This window comes from Empidonax traillii, unplaced genomic scaffold, assembly GCF_003031625.1.
Source record: "Empidonax traillii isolate 1590-97213 ecotype Southwest subspecies unplaced genomic scaffold, ASM303162v1 scaffold310:size1162954, whole genome shotgun sequence".
Taxonomy (NCBI): domain Eukaryota; kingdom Metazoa; phylum Chordata; class Aves; order Passeriformes; family Tyrannidae; genus Empidonax; species Empidonax traillii.
The window spans coordinates 133,361-150,426 of NW_020955503.1; the positions used below are offsets into that span (position 1 = coordinate 133,361).

At 40.6% G+C, this 17,066-nt stretch overlaps 2 protein-coding genes across 14 annotated transcripts in view; both read left to right on the forward strand.

Annotated features, from left to right (window-relative positions):
- The window catches only part of KIAA1109 (KIAA1109 ortholog), an 89,943-nt gene extending 86,566 nt beyond the window's left edge, over window positions 1-3,377 (forward strand). For all 11 annotated transcript variants that reach the window (XM_027891137.1, XM_027891138.1, XM_027891142.1 and 8 more), the window contains 4 exons: window positions 583-777; window positions 1,267-1,401; window positions 1,824-1,989; window positions 2,664-3,377. In XM_027891137.1, coding sequence (XP_027746938.1) covers window positions 583-777; window positions 1,267-1,401; window positions 1,824-1,989; window positions 2,664-2,880 — 713 coding nt within the window. In that variant the 3' untranslated portion in view covers window positions 2,881-3,377. The remainder of the gene's footprint in view (window positions 1-582; window positions 778-1,266; window positions 1,402-1,823; window positions 1,990-2,663) is intronic.
- Window positions 3,378-4,382: 1,005 nt separating this feature from the next.
- Window positions 4,383-12,448, forward strand: ADAD1 (adenosine deaminase domain containing 1). 3 transcript variants are annotated; one of them, XM_027891149.1, is made up of 12 exons: window positions 4,383-4,635; window positions 5,001-5,206; window positions 6,096-6,254; window positions 6,712-6,879; window positions 7,408-7,471; window positions 7,984-8,111; window positions 8,221-8,344; window positions 8,530-8,700; window positions 9,652-9,878; window positions 10,782-11,019; window positions 11,428-11,560; window positions 12,115-12,448. In XM_027891149.1, the coding sequence occupies exons 2-12, from the start codon at window positions 5,020-5,022 to the stop codon at window positions 12,226-12,228; spliced, it is 1,713 nt and encodes a 570-aa protein (XP_027746950.1). In that variant the 5' UTR covers window positions 4,383-4,635; window positions 5,001-5,019; the 3' UTR covers window positions 12,229-12,448. The 3 variants fall into 3 exon arrangements, with proteins under 3 accessions (XP_027746950.1, XP_027746951.1, XP_027746952.1); XM_027891150.1 differs by having other exon boundaries at window positions 4,383-4,599; XM_027891151.1 differs by lacking the exon at window positions 7,408-7,471 and having other exon boundaries at window positions 7,989-8,111.
- The last annotated feature ends 4,618 nt before the right edge of the window (window positions 12,449-17,066 follow it).

A 17,066-nucleotide genomic window follows, 5' to 3' on the forward strand; every position in this document is an offset into this window, starting at 1 on the left:
TATGAATTAAGTTGAATTTTAGCTTTCCATCAGCGCTTACAGCTAACCCTTAAATTACTCGTCTGCCTAAAGCTTTTCAACCTTGAGCTGTTTCTAGGCCTTAAAACATTTTGAATCACATCTTTAAGTCATTGTTAATTGGAAAATAAAACCTTCATGCTGTTAAAATAAATCTAAAAATACAGTTATTTCAGTCACAAACTACAGAATCAGTAGTTGACGTTAACAGAACTTCTGTGAAATATATATGGCATATAGTGAGAAATGAACAGATGATAATTTCTTGGAAAAGTATTTTTAAATGATTGATGTACTATTCTAATATTTATTCCTTTAGAAAGACACAACAAGAGGTAGTGGTTGAAGTTCACAAACAGAAGGCCTGTCTATTAGATGTTTTTGTGTAGCCCTGTGAAGGGTTTAAGTATATAAGCAACATTTGGTTGTTCAGCCTTTTCTAGCCATGCTTTTGGGAGCAGGCTCAAAGATATGATCTTCTTAATAATTACACAGTTTTACAAGTGACCTTTCTTTTAAATTTTTTGCCTTGTCACAATCAAACATTTCCCATTGTTCCTGCAGAGTTGAACCTGCTTCGGAACGTTGATGCCAACAACCCAGAGAGCAGCACAACAGTGAAGAGCTCCAGCTTGCTAAGTGGCTTCAGAGGTGGCTCCAGTTACAACCACGAAACCGAAACCATCTTTGCATTGCCAAGGATGCAGCTGGATTTTAAATCCATCCATGTTCAAGAGCCCCAAGAGCCTTCATTACAAGGTGCAGTAAAGATAATTTGTTTTTCTTGGCCTAAAACTGTTTCTCACTAATGAGGAGTTAAATACAAGGGTGTAATGTGCTGTTAAGAGAAGAGGATTTAATCTGAGTATCTTCAAGAGAGGATAAAATTTCATGTGGAGGAACATTTCATTTTATGTTTCTACATAAAATGTAGAGGGAATTCTGTTGAGAGAGTAAAGATCTAGTCCAGAGACCGATGACTGTAGACTAAAACTGAGAGATTTAATATGAACACTTCAACTAGATTGGTGTGTCTAGGGGGTTGGTTTTCTTATAGTTATTAAAACTTAGAGGCCCATTCTCAAAAAGGGAATATGAGATAGGAGCCTAAATTCTATGCTCATGTTTTCAAAATGGTATCTTCAGACTTCAAATCTTTAAATGATTTGTATTCAAATTCTATGTACTTTTACCTATACTGTAAGTGCTTGTAAATGTGTTAATACTACTATTTTTATCTGACTGTAGATACAAGTGTTAAACCAAAGGTGGAATGCAGTGTGGTAACTGAATTTACAGACCACATATGTGTAACTATGGATGCCGAACTGATCATGTTTCTGCATGACTTGGTGTCTGCTTATCTAAAAGAAAAAGAAAAAGGTGAGTTGTTGTTTTATGAGGTAACACTTCTCTGACAGTCTGCGGTTGTCAGATTATGTGACAGTAAATACAGTCCGTCATAATCTCGCTCCTCTTCTGACACCTGGTGTTTAGTTTAACTTTGTCTTTGTGAGATGGTATAGACAAATGGCAAACTGTTTTAGGAAGCTTTATTATTTTTATTGTAATCCTTTCACCAGTGGAGTCCTTTCAAGACATGCATTTTGCTGACCTCAGAATGCTTTATTTTTCTACATGAATGTGTTCAGTTGCAACATTCAAATTTGGTATGTTCATTCTTTGCTTTGTTCCTTTGGGGTTTTTTATTTATTTATTCCTTTGTTTTATTTAAATTCAAAGAGAATTCAACTGAGCTGCTTGAGACTGACTAGTCTGGGGTTTTTCCTCTCTCCACTTTGCAGCAATTTTTCCTCCTCGCATTTTGGCTGCTCGACCAGGGCAGAAGAACTCAGTTGGTGTTCTGGAGGAGAGCTCCACTGACAAGGAGGCAGAGGAAAGCATTACTTACACTACAGTTGACTGGAGAGAATTCATGTGCAATACTTGGCATTTGGAACCCACACTCAGGTAACAAACAGCTTTATCTGCAGTCTCTTAGGCTGTGCATTAACTGATAGATTAGAATTTAGGCAGATTAAGGATATTGTTGGAGGCTCTTCAAAATTAGGTAAGAGTAAACTTAATAATTTCACTCTGTCCCACAACAGCCCATTCACTTTCATGTTTTTCATCTTGCATTTTTCCATTTTTAGCATTCCAGTTTTCGTTTTCAAACACCTTAAAATAAAAAAAACATAACATACTCGTTGCTATATGGCACTTTAAACTTAGCACAAAAGAATAGTGTGTGTGGCAGCAACTCACTGTTCTCTGTATATCACAACTGAAACTGACTTTTCTCTGTGTGGGGTTTTGTTTGGGTTTTTTTTAACATATAAAAACAACACAACAAATCTTGACACGGTTGGCATTTTGTGATAGCAGTAGTAATAAATCAATTTAAACGTGATCTGCAGGCAGCCCAGTCAGGTTTTTCACCTCCTTGAACATCTTCTTCCTTCAAGAGGATGTTTCATTGATCACCTTGAGCTTATCTGTATAAATCAAGTTTGAAACAATGCTTGTTGGACTTAAGATGGTCATAAGTAACAGTGGGAAAAATCAATTTTTGTTTATACAAATGCTTTTTGCTATATTTATATATTTGAGATTGAGTTCTCTATTTAATTGGGGTTTTATAGATTAATATCCTGGACTGGGAGAAAAATTGATCCCGTTGGTGTTGATTACATCCTCCAAAAGCTGGGCTTTCACCATGCAAGGACTACTATCCCTAAATGGCTGCAGCGTGGTGTCATGGATCCTTTGGACAAAGTTTTGTCAGTCCTTATAAAGAAACTCGGTACTGCACTACAGGATGAGAAGGAAAAGAAAGGAAAAGACAAGGAAGAATATTAAAAATACAATGTGACAACCGTAACTCCGTTTGATTTTATCAAAGTGTTTTATTATATTTTAAGAACTTAAATATGGTTTAAAGAGAAACCTAACAGCTTTTTGCTACTCTATTTAAAACTTACATTGTGAGTAACTGTTTACCGTGGTACTTGATACCATTCTGTATTTGAAGTTATTGCATGATGATGATGATGACCAATGTACATTCTGTGAAGGAATAGCTGGAACACTGTAAATCTGCTCCTCAGCGTCCGTTTTATTATGTGCAATATGATCCTGCATCTTTACAATACTTGCAGATTAACTGTGAATTTTCTTAAAAGTTTTATTTGCCATAACACAAACCCCTTGTTGATGTGACCAGTAATTGATTTGTCAATGTAGACTGGTGTAAATTATATATATATATATATATAACTTATGAAACTGTGATTGCCTTAGTGCTAAAAATCATGAAGTTTATTACACTTGTAATAAAATTTAACTACTGTACAGGATTTTATTTTTTTTTTCAGTGAAGAAAGGCGAACAAGAAGAAGAAAGTGTTTTAAGTGTAACTTTGCACAGAGTGTGATTTAAATTAGGCCAATCCCAACGGGCATGCGTCAGGAGCTTTCTTGGAAACCAGCCAGGAAATGTGGCCTCAACCATAAAAAAAAAACAAAACAAAACTGATTTGTTACCCCATGTGCAACAAGCCAATAATTATACCCTCGAGAGAGACATTGATTATTTATTTCAGAGTTGCGCAAGCCTGGATGCTCAGTGGTATTCCATAAATCAATCATGCCAACTACCAAAACTTTTTACTATTTATACATTTTGGCAAACAAGGGAAATTGCCTACAAGTTACATAGTTCTCTGATTAATTAGTATTCTATCTTCTGTTGGTTAATTGTTCTCTCTCTTGTCACGCTAATTAGTCCGCATGCTCTGTCTGTCTTTTGAGTTGATGGGTTTCTTGGGTCAGTGGTCTGTGAGTGGGAGGTCACGATCTGCCCCTGCTGGAATTACCTTTTACCCAGCTGGGGCCGATTTCACTACACTTGCTGTTAAATTCTGCTTTATTTGTGCCCATTATCAGCGGTATATCCTTCTCCCCAAGCTTTGTTAACCTCCCCCGAGGTTTGAGATGATCGGAGCTCGTCAAGCCCCTAAACCTTAACGAGGCAATTCTACCACCAAGTGATTTGTTTTTCTAAGACCTGGGCATCACTTGGAGCTTGTTAACTGCCGTTTCGAGGACTAAATCCCCCTTCTTGTCGATTAGCCTTGAACGTATACAAAGATCAAACATTAAAGAGCAACCTTTATTAAGAAAATGTTACATTTCTCTTATCCCGCAAGGGCAGCCCCGCGCTCCCCTCAGGCCCTCCCCTGAGCCCTTCGCGCCTCGGCCGCTCCCCGTGGCCGGAAGCTGCCTCACACGAAATGGCGGCAGGGGCTGGGCGGCGGCTTCCCCGCCTTTAAAGGCTCGCCGCTCGGAGTCTCTGGCAGGGTGGCCTGAGGTGTTGTGAGGGCTCCTCGGCTGTCCGCACCTACCGCCTCAGGGCGGTCTGAGGTGCTGCGAGGGTTCCTCGGTTGTCTGAACCCACCGCCTCGGGGCGGCAGGGACCTCCCTCCCCCGCGCCTCGACCCTCGTTTCCCCTCAGGCGCGCTCCGCCTGCCCGCCGGGTGCGGGCCCCAAGGAACCATCCCCAGCGGGACGAACCCAGGAGGTGAAGGTGTTCTCCGAGTTAAAAGGAGGAGTGCAGGTACAAACCCTTCAGCTGGGGTCCTGGAAATCTGGGAGGGACCGGTTTGGCTGTGTGCGTGGTTTACCTCGCCCCGTCGAGACCCGGTTGAGGATTTGTCGCGTCCTTGGAGCTGGCTGCTTGAGGGAAGGTGGTTAACTAAAAGGAGAGGTGGCTTCCAAGGTGGTGGTGCCGGATGGGAAGGGAGGGTGTGGAGAGGACACCGGCTCAGGGAAGGAAGGAGCTGGAAGGACAAGAGGTCTGGATTCTGCCCCAGCCTGTGGGAGGCAGAGCGCGAGTTGTTTGTGGTGTTCTTGGAAGCAGCTCAGTTGGGAAGACTGCAGTTTGCGGGGTGTCTTTACGGCTCGCAGCTTTACTGTTAAAATTTCCTTAGGTTGGTAGAAAATGGCGAGCAGCAATGGCTGTTTTCAGGGCGCTGGGATGCCTGCCTTTGACCCCACACCAAAGAGGGTTTTGCCACCTGAGGCTTTCAGGCGGCCACTTAGGAAGAAGCTCCAGGAGCCCGTGGCTGCGGGGCTGAATCCTCCACCTTCTGAGTGGCGCAGTCAACCAGAGGTGATGCAAAATCCAGGTATAGTTTTCAGTTTATAAACCGGGATTAGCTGCTAATGGTGTTGAAATCTTCTGCTGCTTTTTCTTATCACTGTATTTTCTTTAATGGCTTCCTTAGCGTCTCCTCCTATTTGTTCCTTCTCTTTATATGTTTTTGCATGCTGCGGGTTGGCTACTGATTTGCCGTAGGCTCTTGTACTTTGTCTGTGGTGTTTCATAATTACGAAGTTCAAGTACTGTAGAGGTACAGGCTTTATTTTGGCCATGTTCTGCTGCATGAGTTTTAGTAGATATCGTTGAGAAAACTGCAGTTCCAGATGTCCAGGACGTATTTTCAATCTGTCACTTTGAATAGCTGTATTGAGATAAAGACCCCTATTTATGCGACTTTAAAATAAGGATTTATTGTAGTTCTTCTTGGCTGGAAGATAACTTGTGCCTGAGTATGTCACACCCCTGAAGCTGGTGATTTTATCCATCTGTAGTGGTTGCTGAAACTTTTACAGTATCTTACAGCAGGGAGTTCCACTGCTGCGTAGTTTGGTGTGAAAAACCACAGGCTGTACTTTTTTGAATCTGCCATCAGCAACTTCGGTTGGATCATTGAGGAGGGAGGGAGGGGGATATGTGTTGTGTTTATATGTAATGTTTGTATTCAGAGGTTGCTGGATTTACTGTGGGAAGGAAGAAAAAAAGCTTTGCTGCTTTTAAAAGAGGATATACGTACCTTTTCAGAATTGCTAGCGGTGTTAATGTAGGATTCAGTACAAAGCAGTAGTGCTCTACAGTACGTCTTGTTGCTTTTTGTTCTTTTAAGAAGCGTCTGTAAAGCATTTACTGTAAACAGCTTTAAACTCTCAGCGTGTTCAGTTCTCAGCTTTGTTTAATAGCCTTTTCTTTTCAAAAAGGGGTACACACACCCCGGTTGTCAGCGCTTCCTTCACAGAAACAGCTAAAGGAGTTGACTGCAAAATATAAAGAGGGAGCAATAAACTCAGTATCGGCCTTGCATCTGTTTGCCCAAATGCATAACGTGCAACTTCAGTTGAAAGAAACTAGTGTGGCAGGTACATACTTCTTTTCCTAAATATTTGCTAATTATTTGCTTATCTTTGAAATTGTCTGAATTTCTGCAGTTAGTATTGGTGGCACTAGTATAGTTTTTGGTTTTTTGTTTGTGGTTTTTTTTTTTTTTTTTTAATTGTTGGTTGCACTACCCTTCACATACATTGCTTTTTGGCTGCCCTTTTATTGCCTACACAGCTGTGTCTCATGATAAAGTGCCACAGAACTTGATCAGATGAATTGTGTAGAATTCTGACTGTTGCCAGAACTTTGTGAAATGTGCGTAATGTGAAAGACGCTGAAATTCTCATGGAGGTGAAAGATACGAGTTGTGTTTTGCCAAAATTATCTTTTTTGTCTTGTGTTCGTTCTAGGCATTAATATAAGAGCACAAAGCTATGGATAAATTACCTTAAAATAATTTCAGTGATTGTGGCTGCCTTTTTTTTTCCTTTAAAGGTGATATCATAAGGCCTTATTTTGCTTTTTGTGCTGTGGTAAATGGTGTTTGCTACAAGACTGGGTTGGGAAAAAACAAGAAGGAAGCTAAATTAAATGCAGCTAAACTGGCTCTTGTTGAGCTATTTAGCTTGGAGAATACAGAGGAAAACTCGTCTAAAGATTCAGGTAAAGATCCTTTTAACACCTAATTAGAGCTTAAAAAGCTTGGCCTAAAGGTTTTCTGTGTAAAACCTTTGTGGGTTTATTAACAGCTTCAGCATCGGGGCCTTTGTCACGTTTTTTGAATCCTTTGGGCACATCTGTCTTTTGGTTCTGAAACTGATTTTTTTCCTTTGTCATTTGTGTATTATCATTTGGTAGCACAGAGCCAGGAATACTGAAGGAATTACTTGTTGTGTCACTTGATTTGCTACTCATTAGGTGCAGCAACCTGAAGTACATCTCAAGTGGTGTTAAATTCTTATGATTAAAAGGGTTCTTCACTGAGTTATTGCTTTAAGGAGAATTCAATTACTATAATATTTATCTTTTTTCAAGGATTGCTGTCTAAAAAAGTTGTAAACTTTTAAGGACTTCTGACAGAAAAGGAAATTCTTAGGGAATTAGAAGCTTTGACTTGCTGTAAGTAAGTGTGAGATTCACGTTAAAAATGAACAGTGTCCATCCCACTTCAAAATTTTGTTGAATTCTTAGATTTTCCCGGTGTTCCTGCCGAGCTTCAAACTCCAGCAAACTCTGCTTGTCTTTCAAGGACCTGCATTGGTAAGGAAGAATCTTGGTTTTCTCTGTTGATTCAAATTAAGCAGATCCTTTTTTTTTTTTTTTAAATTCTTCTTCTAATACATTTAGTGATCTCTGTATGGTACTGTTATTTTAAACATCTTCTCTTTGAAGAAGGCTGTAAGAATTAGTGTCACTAGGTTGGTTCCACAAGTGGAAGCTTCATTAAATGACTTGAATGTAGGTGGTGAACTGGTGACAGAAATAAGCAGTATAAATAAAAAGTATTTCTGTCCTTACTTGAACTAGTGTGCAGTAGGTGATCAAAATTGATCCATGTGCTGCATTATTATAATGAATGATAAAAGCATAAAGTGTTTAGGTATTCTTGATCTTACTTTTTAATCCTGGTAATCTTCAGAATCCCAAAAGTATGTGTTGACAGTAGTGCTTACCCATGTATTTAGGCTTACAATTTTAGAAGTGGTTGTTCACGTCTGGTTTTTTTGCCCCGCTACTTGCGAATTTGTCTTACTGGTTTCTGTTCTATTTGGGAGGACGGTCTATATATCTAAAACTTTCACAAACACTGGAAGAAGTATTTACCAACCTGACTGCCCAGCACCCCGAGTACCGAAGCTGTGGGAGTTCACTGGCTGCCTTCATCATCGAAAAAGGCAAGTCTCTTTTGACCGAGAGCTTTGGGGAAGCCTGGGCTGTTCCCAGAGAGCAGCTTGGTGGGCACCTGGCGGCCAGAGCAGGTGAACCTTCCACATCTCTCTTAAGGTGGACAGCACGAAGTTGTGGCTCTGGGAACAGGGGAGTGTAACTACAGCCGGCGCCTGGAGTCCTGTGGCAGAGTGTTGCACGACAGCCACGCCATCGTCACGGCCAGGCGTTCCCTGCTTAGGTGAGTACGTGCCTACACATGGTTCCCATTGCTGCTGGTTCTTCTCAGTTTTACTTTTGCACTTGCATTTTATAGCTGGTATCTTCTGGGATTGTTTTCGAATCACGTGAATTAAATGTGTCTATGTATTAGTAAGCAAAGCAGTTTCTTTTAACGTTTACTGTTAATTTAACGCTTTCTTTTAGGTATTTGTACAGACATCTCTTGCTGTTCTATAATAAAAACCCGGCAAAGGTGGAGAGATCCATATTTTGTACAGCACCAGGCTCCAAACTGCTCACCCTAAAGCAAAATACAACTCTCTCTCTCTACATGAACCAGCTTCCAAAAGGAACTGCTCAGTTCAAGTCAGATTTGTAAGTACCATGGTTTTCTGAGATGTTGTAGTGGAAGATTGGTTATTACAGAAGACTATCCGTTAACCCCCTTCTCATGCAATTAAAATAGTAATAAACCATCAATTTAACCCCTGATCAAGTGGGTGTGATGACTTAATGTCATCCTTTGCACCACAGGATTAGAGTTCAAAAAGCTTGGAATTAAAACAAGAGTCTACTGCTGTGCTTTGTAGATAAAAGGTAATGAGAGAACCTTGGTGGGACAAATACAATCCTGTGCTTATCTTCACACTTCTAACTTTTGTTAAATTTCTGAAAGTTTGGGATTTTTTTGAATAGTTTTGATATTTAACAGCAGCAGTCGTTGGTTTACCAAGTGATGGACAACATTATTTTGTGTCCCCTTTTGTTGATATGGTGGAATAACGTCATACTGTCCTAGCTTTTTCATACATACAAGATGGTTAGCTGCTTTCATGCTGAATTTGGGGGGTTGGGAAGACAGACTCCTGACCTGGAAATCACAGCCAGTTCATTGCAGGAGCTCCTCCTGTTAGAACTGCAGCAGGTTTTAGGTGACTTTCATTGTTGTAGCTCCTGCACAGACTTGGTTGATGAGTCTGGGATGCGTTTGTGAATTACCCTGAAATACTTGATGGATCGCAGGTTCACCACTTTCTCTTTTTGCCCCTTCTGGTGTGTCCTGTCTTGACACAAACTCAGAGAAGTATTTTCTTCTAATACAGTGGATTGGCTTATGTGTAGAGTTATTTAAAGATATTTTTAATTAGGGAGCTACTCGCAAGTAGTGCGTTGAGTAGCAAAGTGTGGCCACTTACTAACAGGTGGTGTTATGTTACTTAAGCCAAAAATAGGTGTTTGTTCTCTAATAATGTATTAGATATCACTTGACAATAATCTCTGATGACAGTGCTTTCTCACTGAAATCCATTCTCATCTTACTTGTAGACATCTCTCTCCACAATCTATATCTGCTTACGAAGCCAGTGAACAAGTGAGTCTCCATGTTGCTCTGGAAGGCAGGATTTACCTGGCTGTTTGTTGTCCCCCTAAAACTGTCCGAGTGAGCAGCATGTCAGGCAGTGACAAGCTGACAAAGTGGGAGGTGGTTGGTCTTCAGGGAGCCTTGCTGAGTCACTTCATTGAACCGGTGTATATCAGCAATATTCTTGTGGGTAAGTTTGACGCAAATTTCAGTGGGGGCTTCGTACGTTTTCGTGTTCCAGTTTGATTATCATTTTATAAAATATGAACTAAACCAAGATGACTCTTTAAAGAATTACAGTATTTTTCTGAAAAGGTGCTAAGGGTGTATATATCTTCCACGTATCTTTGAAATGCCCTAAAGTAAAACTCAGTCATTGTGGGTTTCTTTTAGCTCAGATTGCCAGCCCTTCCTTTACTGTATATTTGAGTAACAGAAGAAATTCAGCTATTTCTAATGAATCAAGTTTTGTATATTGAGAAAAAATCAAATGTGACGAATGCTGTGTTTACTCTTCACTGAAATGGTGACTTTAAGGTGACAGTGTCATTTCATTACTTGAAAGCAATAGAAAAACTTCTCAAATGCTTACTTAAGTAGCATTCAAAGTAAACATCATAATCTGTAATTATTATTGCCCTTACAATAGAAATGTTGACACTTCCTTGAGATGCAGTGGACCAAAGTATATTTATTTATAGGCAGTCAGCAGTGCTGTTGGATGTGGAGTAATGTGGGCAAACTCCCTGTCATATCTTCTAATCTGGAATATCCAAGTTCTGTTTCAGTGGTGTCTGTCTTCTGCAGGGAGTAGAAGAAGAGTTCATGAAAGATAATCCTTCAAAACTGAAGGCATCCAGTGAAAACAATGATGCCTCTGGAGAAGGAAGTGTGAAATCATTTTTGTTCTGTAAATTGAATATTGGAGCTCATCTGCTGATCTTTCCACACATTGATTTTATATGAAAAAATAACTGTAGTGTGATTTCTAAGAATGCAGAAACATCTGCGGAAACATCTGCCTTCTTAGTTTTTTATTGGTTTTTTTTTTCGATTTAATGTACTCATGTCTGACTGATCTTCTGTTCAATAGGAAATGGAAATTGTAAGGATACAAAAGGACTAGAAATATCTATAAAGAAGCGCCTTGATGATGAGCTTGTCTCAAAGCTTCCCATGCCTTACCTGGTCAACAGATCTCATATTTACTTGGTGAAAGCTGCACAACCTGTTCAAACAGATCTAAACCAGCGGTCTCTTAGTCTGAATTGGACCTTGACAGATGCATCCGTGGAGGTTGTGGATGGGATAAGTGGAAAAACCACTGAAAGGTTAGGATTTCTCTTCGTTTCCTTGGAAATCACGGTTAACCTAATTGTTCTGTGCTGGTTCTTTGGAGTATTCGGTTTTTAAGCTACGCATGGAGGCCAGAGCATGAGAGACATTCTCTCCTGTGTTAACTGAATGCATCCTATGATGAGATGCAGTTTTAGAAAGCTCTTGTAACTTCACAGCGGGATACCAAGACGTGAAACAAAACAGTTCTTTGAATGGAGATACTTGAATCCGTTGTTTGTTGTAATGCATGTTTTCACAACACATCAGTTAGCATCGGAATTCCAGTTGGGTAGTACTCACAAAACTTAAGAGGGAGAAAAAACACCCTGTGGCGATCAGAGCCATCTGCCTGTAATTAGTTTGTTGATGACTTTTATTTTCTTCTCTCCCCGCGACTGTAGCTCCCCGTTCCAGAGCGGTACCTGCATGGCCAGCCGCCTCTGCAAGGCCGCCATGTTCAGTCGCTTCAGGCTGCTCTCCAAGGAAGCGGGACGGAGTGATTTGCTTCGGTTTGCGACCTACCACGAAGCCAAGGTGAGCTGCTGCGGGGAGGGGCAGTTGCACTGAGGAGTCTCTTTAGTGACTGCTCTCAAAGCCGGTGTGATAGCCACGGCTGTATTTGTTTTGCTGACAATTTCACCTGAACAGTTTGTAAACAATGTGTATGGTTCTTTTCCCTCCTGTCAAAACATGCAAGAGACCATTTTTTTAAATGATTCAGAAACTACTTCAAAAAGAAATCTCTTGCTAATTGAGTCTTCGTGTGTTTAGATTTGCATTGAATGATAGTGAATGTTTCTTTTCTGTATAAAGGTAATACTGGAATGGAAAAGATACTGAAAAAAAAATTATTAGAACAATTTTCTTATCTTAGTAAATTTCCGAAATACAAAAAGAGTGTGTTTTTAGAGTTTAAAACTTCCTCTCATTGTCTGAGATGAACTCTAAGATCTGTAGTTACTGTTTTCTACAACATTTGTACTTGTGCATATTGTGTGCTGATGATAAAAAACACTGGTTTCTGTAACCATCATCTCTGTAACCATAGTTCTTGAGATTCTTCAGGGTCTTCCTTTTTCTTGTTTCAGGCTGAATCTCAACTGTACCAAGAAGCTAAAAGCTTGCTGCAGACCTACTTAGAGCAGCACAGCTACGGATCCTGGATCGTGAAGTCTCCACATATTGAACAGTTCAGTAACTGACTGGGAGGTGGATTTTGTGTGAAGTCAGTTTGGATCATCTATTTCAGTAGACTAATAGTTCTGATTAGTAAAATGTTTAATTGTAAGTTTGCATTCAGAGGAAGAAAATCATTCCAGAACTGTTTCTTTTCAGTTTAAATGCAGTTGTTAAATCATCTGTAACAGTTCAGTCTGTTCCTAAAATTGATGTTTTTTTCAGAGGTAGGAGTATCCAACAGCTTTGTAATTTCAGCTCCCTCACCCCCACTCACACAGTCCCACCTCATGGAGTCACTAACATGTTTTTTTTCTCCTGATTGTTTCAGGATTTCTGTATACTGATTTCTTCTTTTCCCCTGCCTTTTTCATATATTACTTTTAAGAAAGAAAAAAATATCAGTAAAAGCTGGATTTTGTAAAAAAGCAAAAAAAAGCATACTAATGTGAGAATCTCTATTAGAAACAACAGTGAGCAGTTTGTACTTTATCTCTGTAGGCATCCATCCTTTGCTAGTTCTTTAAATAGAGTTTTTTGTGTAGTGTGGATTTGCCAAATGGCTTCTAGTTTACCATGTATTGCTTGTGGTAGGAGGGTTAAAAAGTAGTCTGTGTACCTCCAAGTGTGAAACTTCGAATTACCAGCTGTCAATCAACTGTTGAGTGCCAGTCACTGGTTTTGGAGGTGGATTTAAAGTGTTCTACGGGTGTCAAAGCTGTAAGTAGGAAAATAATGGCAATGTGGTGTGGAAGTCACCAGAAACAAGGCTCCTTCAGCCAGAACCCATCAATGTTAGTGCCTGAGGATGAGTTGGGCTCCTCCCCACCCTCAGATGATTTCATCACTGCGCTGACAAGTCCTCACAAAATTTTCTGTGTACATGATGATCTGAAAAATGGTACCCATCAAGGGGGAAGTTGCTTCCTTGTGACTTCTGGTAAGAATATGGTAGCATTGGGATAAAGTTGAAAAGGGTGTTAAATGCCATACTTGGGTTTTGTGTGGTGGTGTGAAATACTAGTGTGTTTAAGCTACATAATACACTTTGATTATGTCACTTGATTTTTTGTGCATCATCCCAGTGTGGAAAGCTGTTACAGAAAGCTGTTAGGTAGTGTTCTTATACATCAATATTAGCACTGTTGTCATGTTTCAGCTTCTTATTGTTAGAGGATTCTAAAACTCCGTTTTCTAGTATTTTTTTTCCTTAATCTGTTTTTGTAACTAGTATGTGGAGTTGCTTCTGAGAATGATCTTACGCTGGACTTTGAGGTTGTTGAAATTCACTGACTTGCTATTACTTGGTTCTTGGCCTTTCTGTTTTTGCTAATTTGATCTTTTGCTTTCTGTAACTTTCCTTTAACCTGAGAGGTTGTGTGGTGGTGTTTGTTGTGTTTGTGGCACTTAACTCCTCGTGCTCTCTGCTCCATGTAATGTGTTTTTTTCTTAGAGTGCTGGAGAATGGCCATCATATTCCAGGTGTAGTGTCACCTTTTTTCCGGGAGTGTTAAAAGTTCAATAAATTTCCTTGACAATGTCTTAGCCATATCTGCATGCATATACATGTGAAATCTGACATACATGTAACATACCACTTGTGTGTTAGTGTTCTGTACACTTCTGGACTGATTTTCCAGGTGGGCTTAAACTTTTGCTGATATATCAGCACCAAGGTGTTTCCTGTAGTTAACTTAGAAGCCTTAAATATTTACAAGTACTGAGCTTTTTTTGTGTATTTCAGCCATTTTGTTAGTTGAACAAAACAAACTGAAACTCCATGGAACTCCAGTGCTGCCTTAAGAAGAGAGAGGCTTGTCAAAACCATGTGTTGACTACTGTATCCTCGAGGAATGAGTTGATGTCACCAGCATGGATCCAGTTCTTGTATCTGGACCAGTCCTTGATTAGGTGACAGCACGTGCAGAATGCACTGAGCCAATGGAAGCACGCAGGTCTCGTATCCAGGTTTTTCCTCAGCAACTTCAGTAATTGCAGTGTATGATCCTGCAAGCTTGAGAGACAGGCAGGAGTGCTGCAGTTCCATCCGGGAGCCTGAGGATGGATTCCTGGCAGGTACATGCACACAGTGCATCACACATGTGGGGCTGACACAGGTCTGTGAGCATGAACAGTCCCGGCAGGCCCTGGGACTGAGCTCAGCCTCTCTCTGCTTGAGTAGAACTGACATCTGGGGTGGCAGCACCTGCACACGTGCGTGTATGGGGAAGGGTGGGGTGGTGGGCACTTGTGTGTCCTTTCTGTACGTGCCACACACATACAGACACTCCTGCTGCACCTCTGCATGACTCTACACGACTCATACGTGTTAAGTGACACATGTTGTAGTTTAGGAACGGTGCTTCCCTATCCATACCCCCACTGAGACTCCAAACTACACCTGCTCTGTCTCCCATTTTCCCCTTATGGAGAGGAAAACGAAGCACAAAAGATCATGGTTTGAGGTAAGAACTATTAGTTGGAAACAGCAGTGAGGTAAGAAAAGGAACAGTTACGTCAACGATGCTGATGACAGTGGATACAGGAAAAGAAATTATTCACACGGGGAAAAAAACACACTAATAGGTAAGATTGGACAGCTCCTTCTGCTATGTTTTCTTGACTGGAGGGAAGAGAGTTTCCACTTTCCCTGCCCCTGGCAATGTGAAGTGTTACAGAATAACCAAACTGTCCTAGGTGTCCACTCTTGGCTACTGCAGAAGTTAACCCTGTCGAGGCCACAGCCAGGGCACTGATCTGACATACGATGCAGTGTAACTCTAATGTGCCGTACTTGCTGAATCTGAAGTCTGTGCCAAATCTGGCATGTCACATAGGTCACACATATCTTGTCCCATCTGATGTCGCATCGTGTCATGTCACGTAGGTGTCACGTATGTAATGTCACGCCACATCTGGCGTGTCACAGTGTCACATGTCAAATGCATGTTGTATAAATGTTGTGTAGATCTCATGTCATGTGTGGCATGTCATAGATTTTTGTGTGATACTGGAGTTGTGCAGTCAAGCAGAAGGAAAGAGCTCAAGAAATCAATATTTTAAGAGATTCTGCTGAAGTTTTTTTACATCTTCTAGGGAAAAGGTATGTGTACTGAAGTTCACCTTGTTAGGAGTTTTCAGATGCTTTTAATATAACGTTCTTTTTCTCTAAAGACATCTTTCAGAGTTTGGGGAATACAGGAGCTGTTTGCAGAAGTACTATTAAAATATGTGAACCTGCCTCTAATTTATGTGTAAATTTGACAGACAAAAACAACAACAACCACGTGTATCACAAGCATGTGCCTCACACCTCAGTTAGCTGTATCTATCAGCAGTGGTGTCTTGAAGCACTTAATGGAGTTGTTACCTGGGGAGCAAGCCAGCCTGAAATCGCCTTGAAAACCCACAGCAGAGCGCGGCTACTGAGCACAAGTAATGTGTCAGTCCCCAAAACTAGGGCGAGGACAACCAAAGCTCGCCCTTTCCATGACTGTAGATCTGCAGCTGTCTCAAATACTGTAGCCCAGCTCCAAAAAAGCTTGTGCAGACCAAATGCCTAAATGTATATATTTTCACTATATTATTGAACTATCATTATATTTCCACACTCTCACTAATACTGAAGGGTAGAGTGTAAGTCAGCAGCCCTTCGATCAACTTCCCACTAAATCTTGCAGGCACGGGCCTGATGGGGAGTCTAGCAGGTGTGTTCAGGGGAGTGTCTGGATTTGACTCTGCAAGTTAGTGCCAGTGCCAGGCAATCTCAGCCCCACTCTGTTTTATTGTTGTGGTCACTTAGGTGTGGGATGTCTTCCAGAGTTCTGCACACTGAACTCCACAGGTGGCGGTGCTAGTGAGAATTCAGTACTGTTCATACAGTTCTTATTCATGCAATTTTTACTTAAAGATGTTTTGATGACTGATTTCTGTTTATTTCATAGGCTCGGTACTTTCTTTAAGTAGTCTCACTTTGTGTAAGGACTTTTTCAATATTTTTGCATTCTACTTGCAAGAATTTATCAAGTTAGAAGGAATTATGTAAAGAGAAGGATTATTCTACGAAAATTGAAAAGATGGAGTTACTATGAAGACAGTTGTTGCCTGTCTTCTGTGTCCTACTGTATTCAGATATTTCTGTTATTCCTGTCATCTGATTTGAGAGGAGGGTGGAGCTTCTCTGTTTGTGGCTGAGGTGACTGACAGTATTTTGCTTTCCTGAGTCCTTGTGGGTGGGGACAGAGCACTGCTTCGCTGTGGGAAGAGAAGATAAGTAGAGCAGCAGACAGCAGTGCTGTAAGTATTTTCCCACTTTTGGCAGAAAGCTGTCATTAACGCCTATTTTGTCTTTGCAGCAGGCGAGGAAACTGATGTTCTTTCCATTGGTAGTCTGGTTTTTTAAGTGCAAGTACTCCATACCACACCCACCAGGAAAACACATCAAAGACCAAACGATAGGCTGATAACTTGTAGTAAGTAGGCTTACTTTCATCGATTGTAGCCTGCTTCGTTAGCATTGAGTTGCAGCTTTTGCACTATAAAACGTGCTCCTACTTGTTTCTTTCTGCATAAAATTGCAATGTCCGATGGCTGACTCCATCTGCATTTGAAGTAAGCACATTTCTGAGCGTCCACAGAAAGGTGTCTGACAATACCTAAGGCAGTACGTGTCCACGTGGATTTATACTTTCTTTAATCATCAATTTTACAACAGTTGTAACTGGAAAGAATTGAGTATACAAGTGTTCTGGGACCTGAGTTACCTGCACAGTTATTTCAGTTGTCTTACTGTTTTCATAATGTTTCCCTCTCTGAAGATTTTTGAGAAGTACACATTTTGCTTACACCAATGAGAAAAACGTGT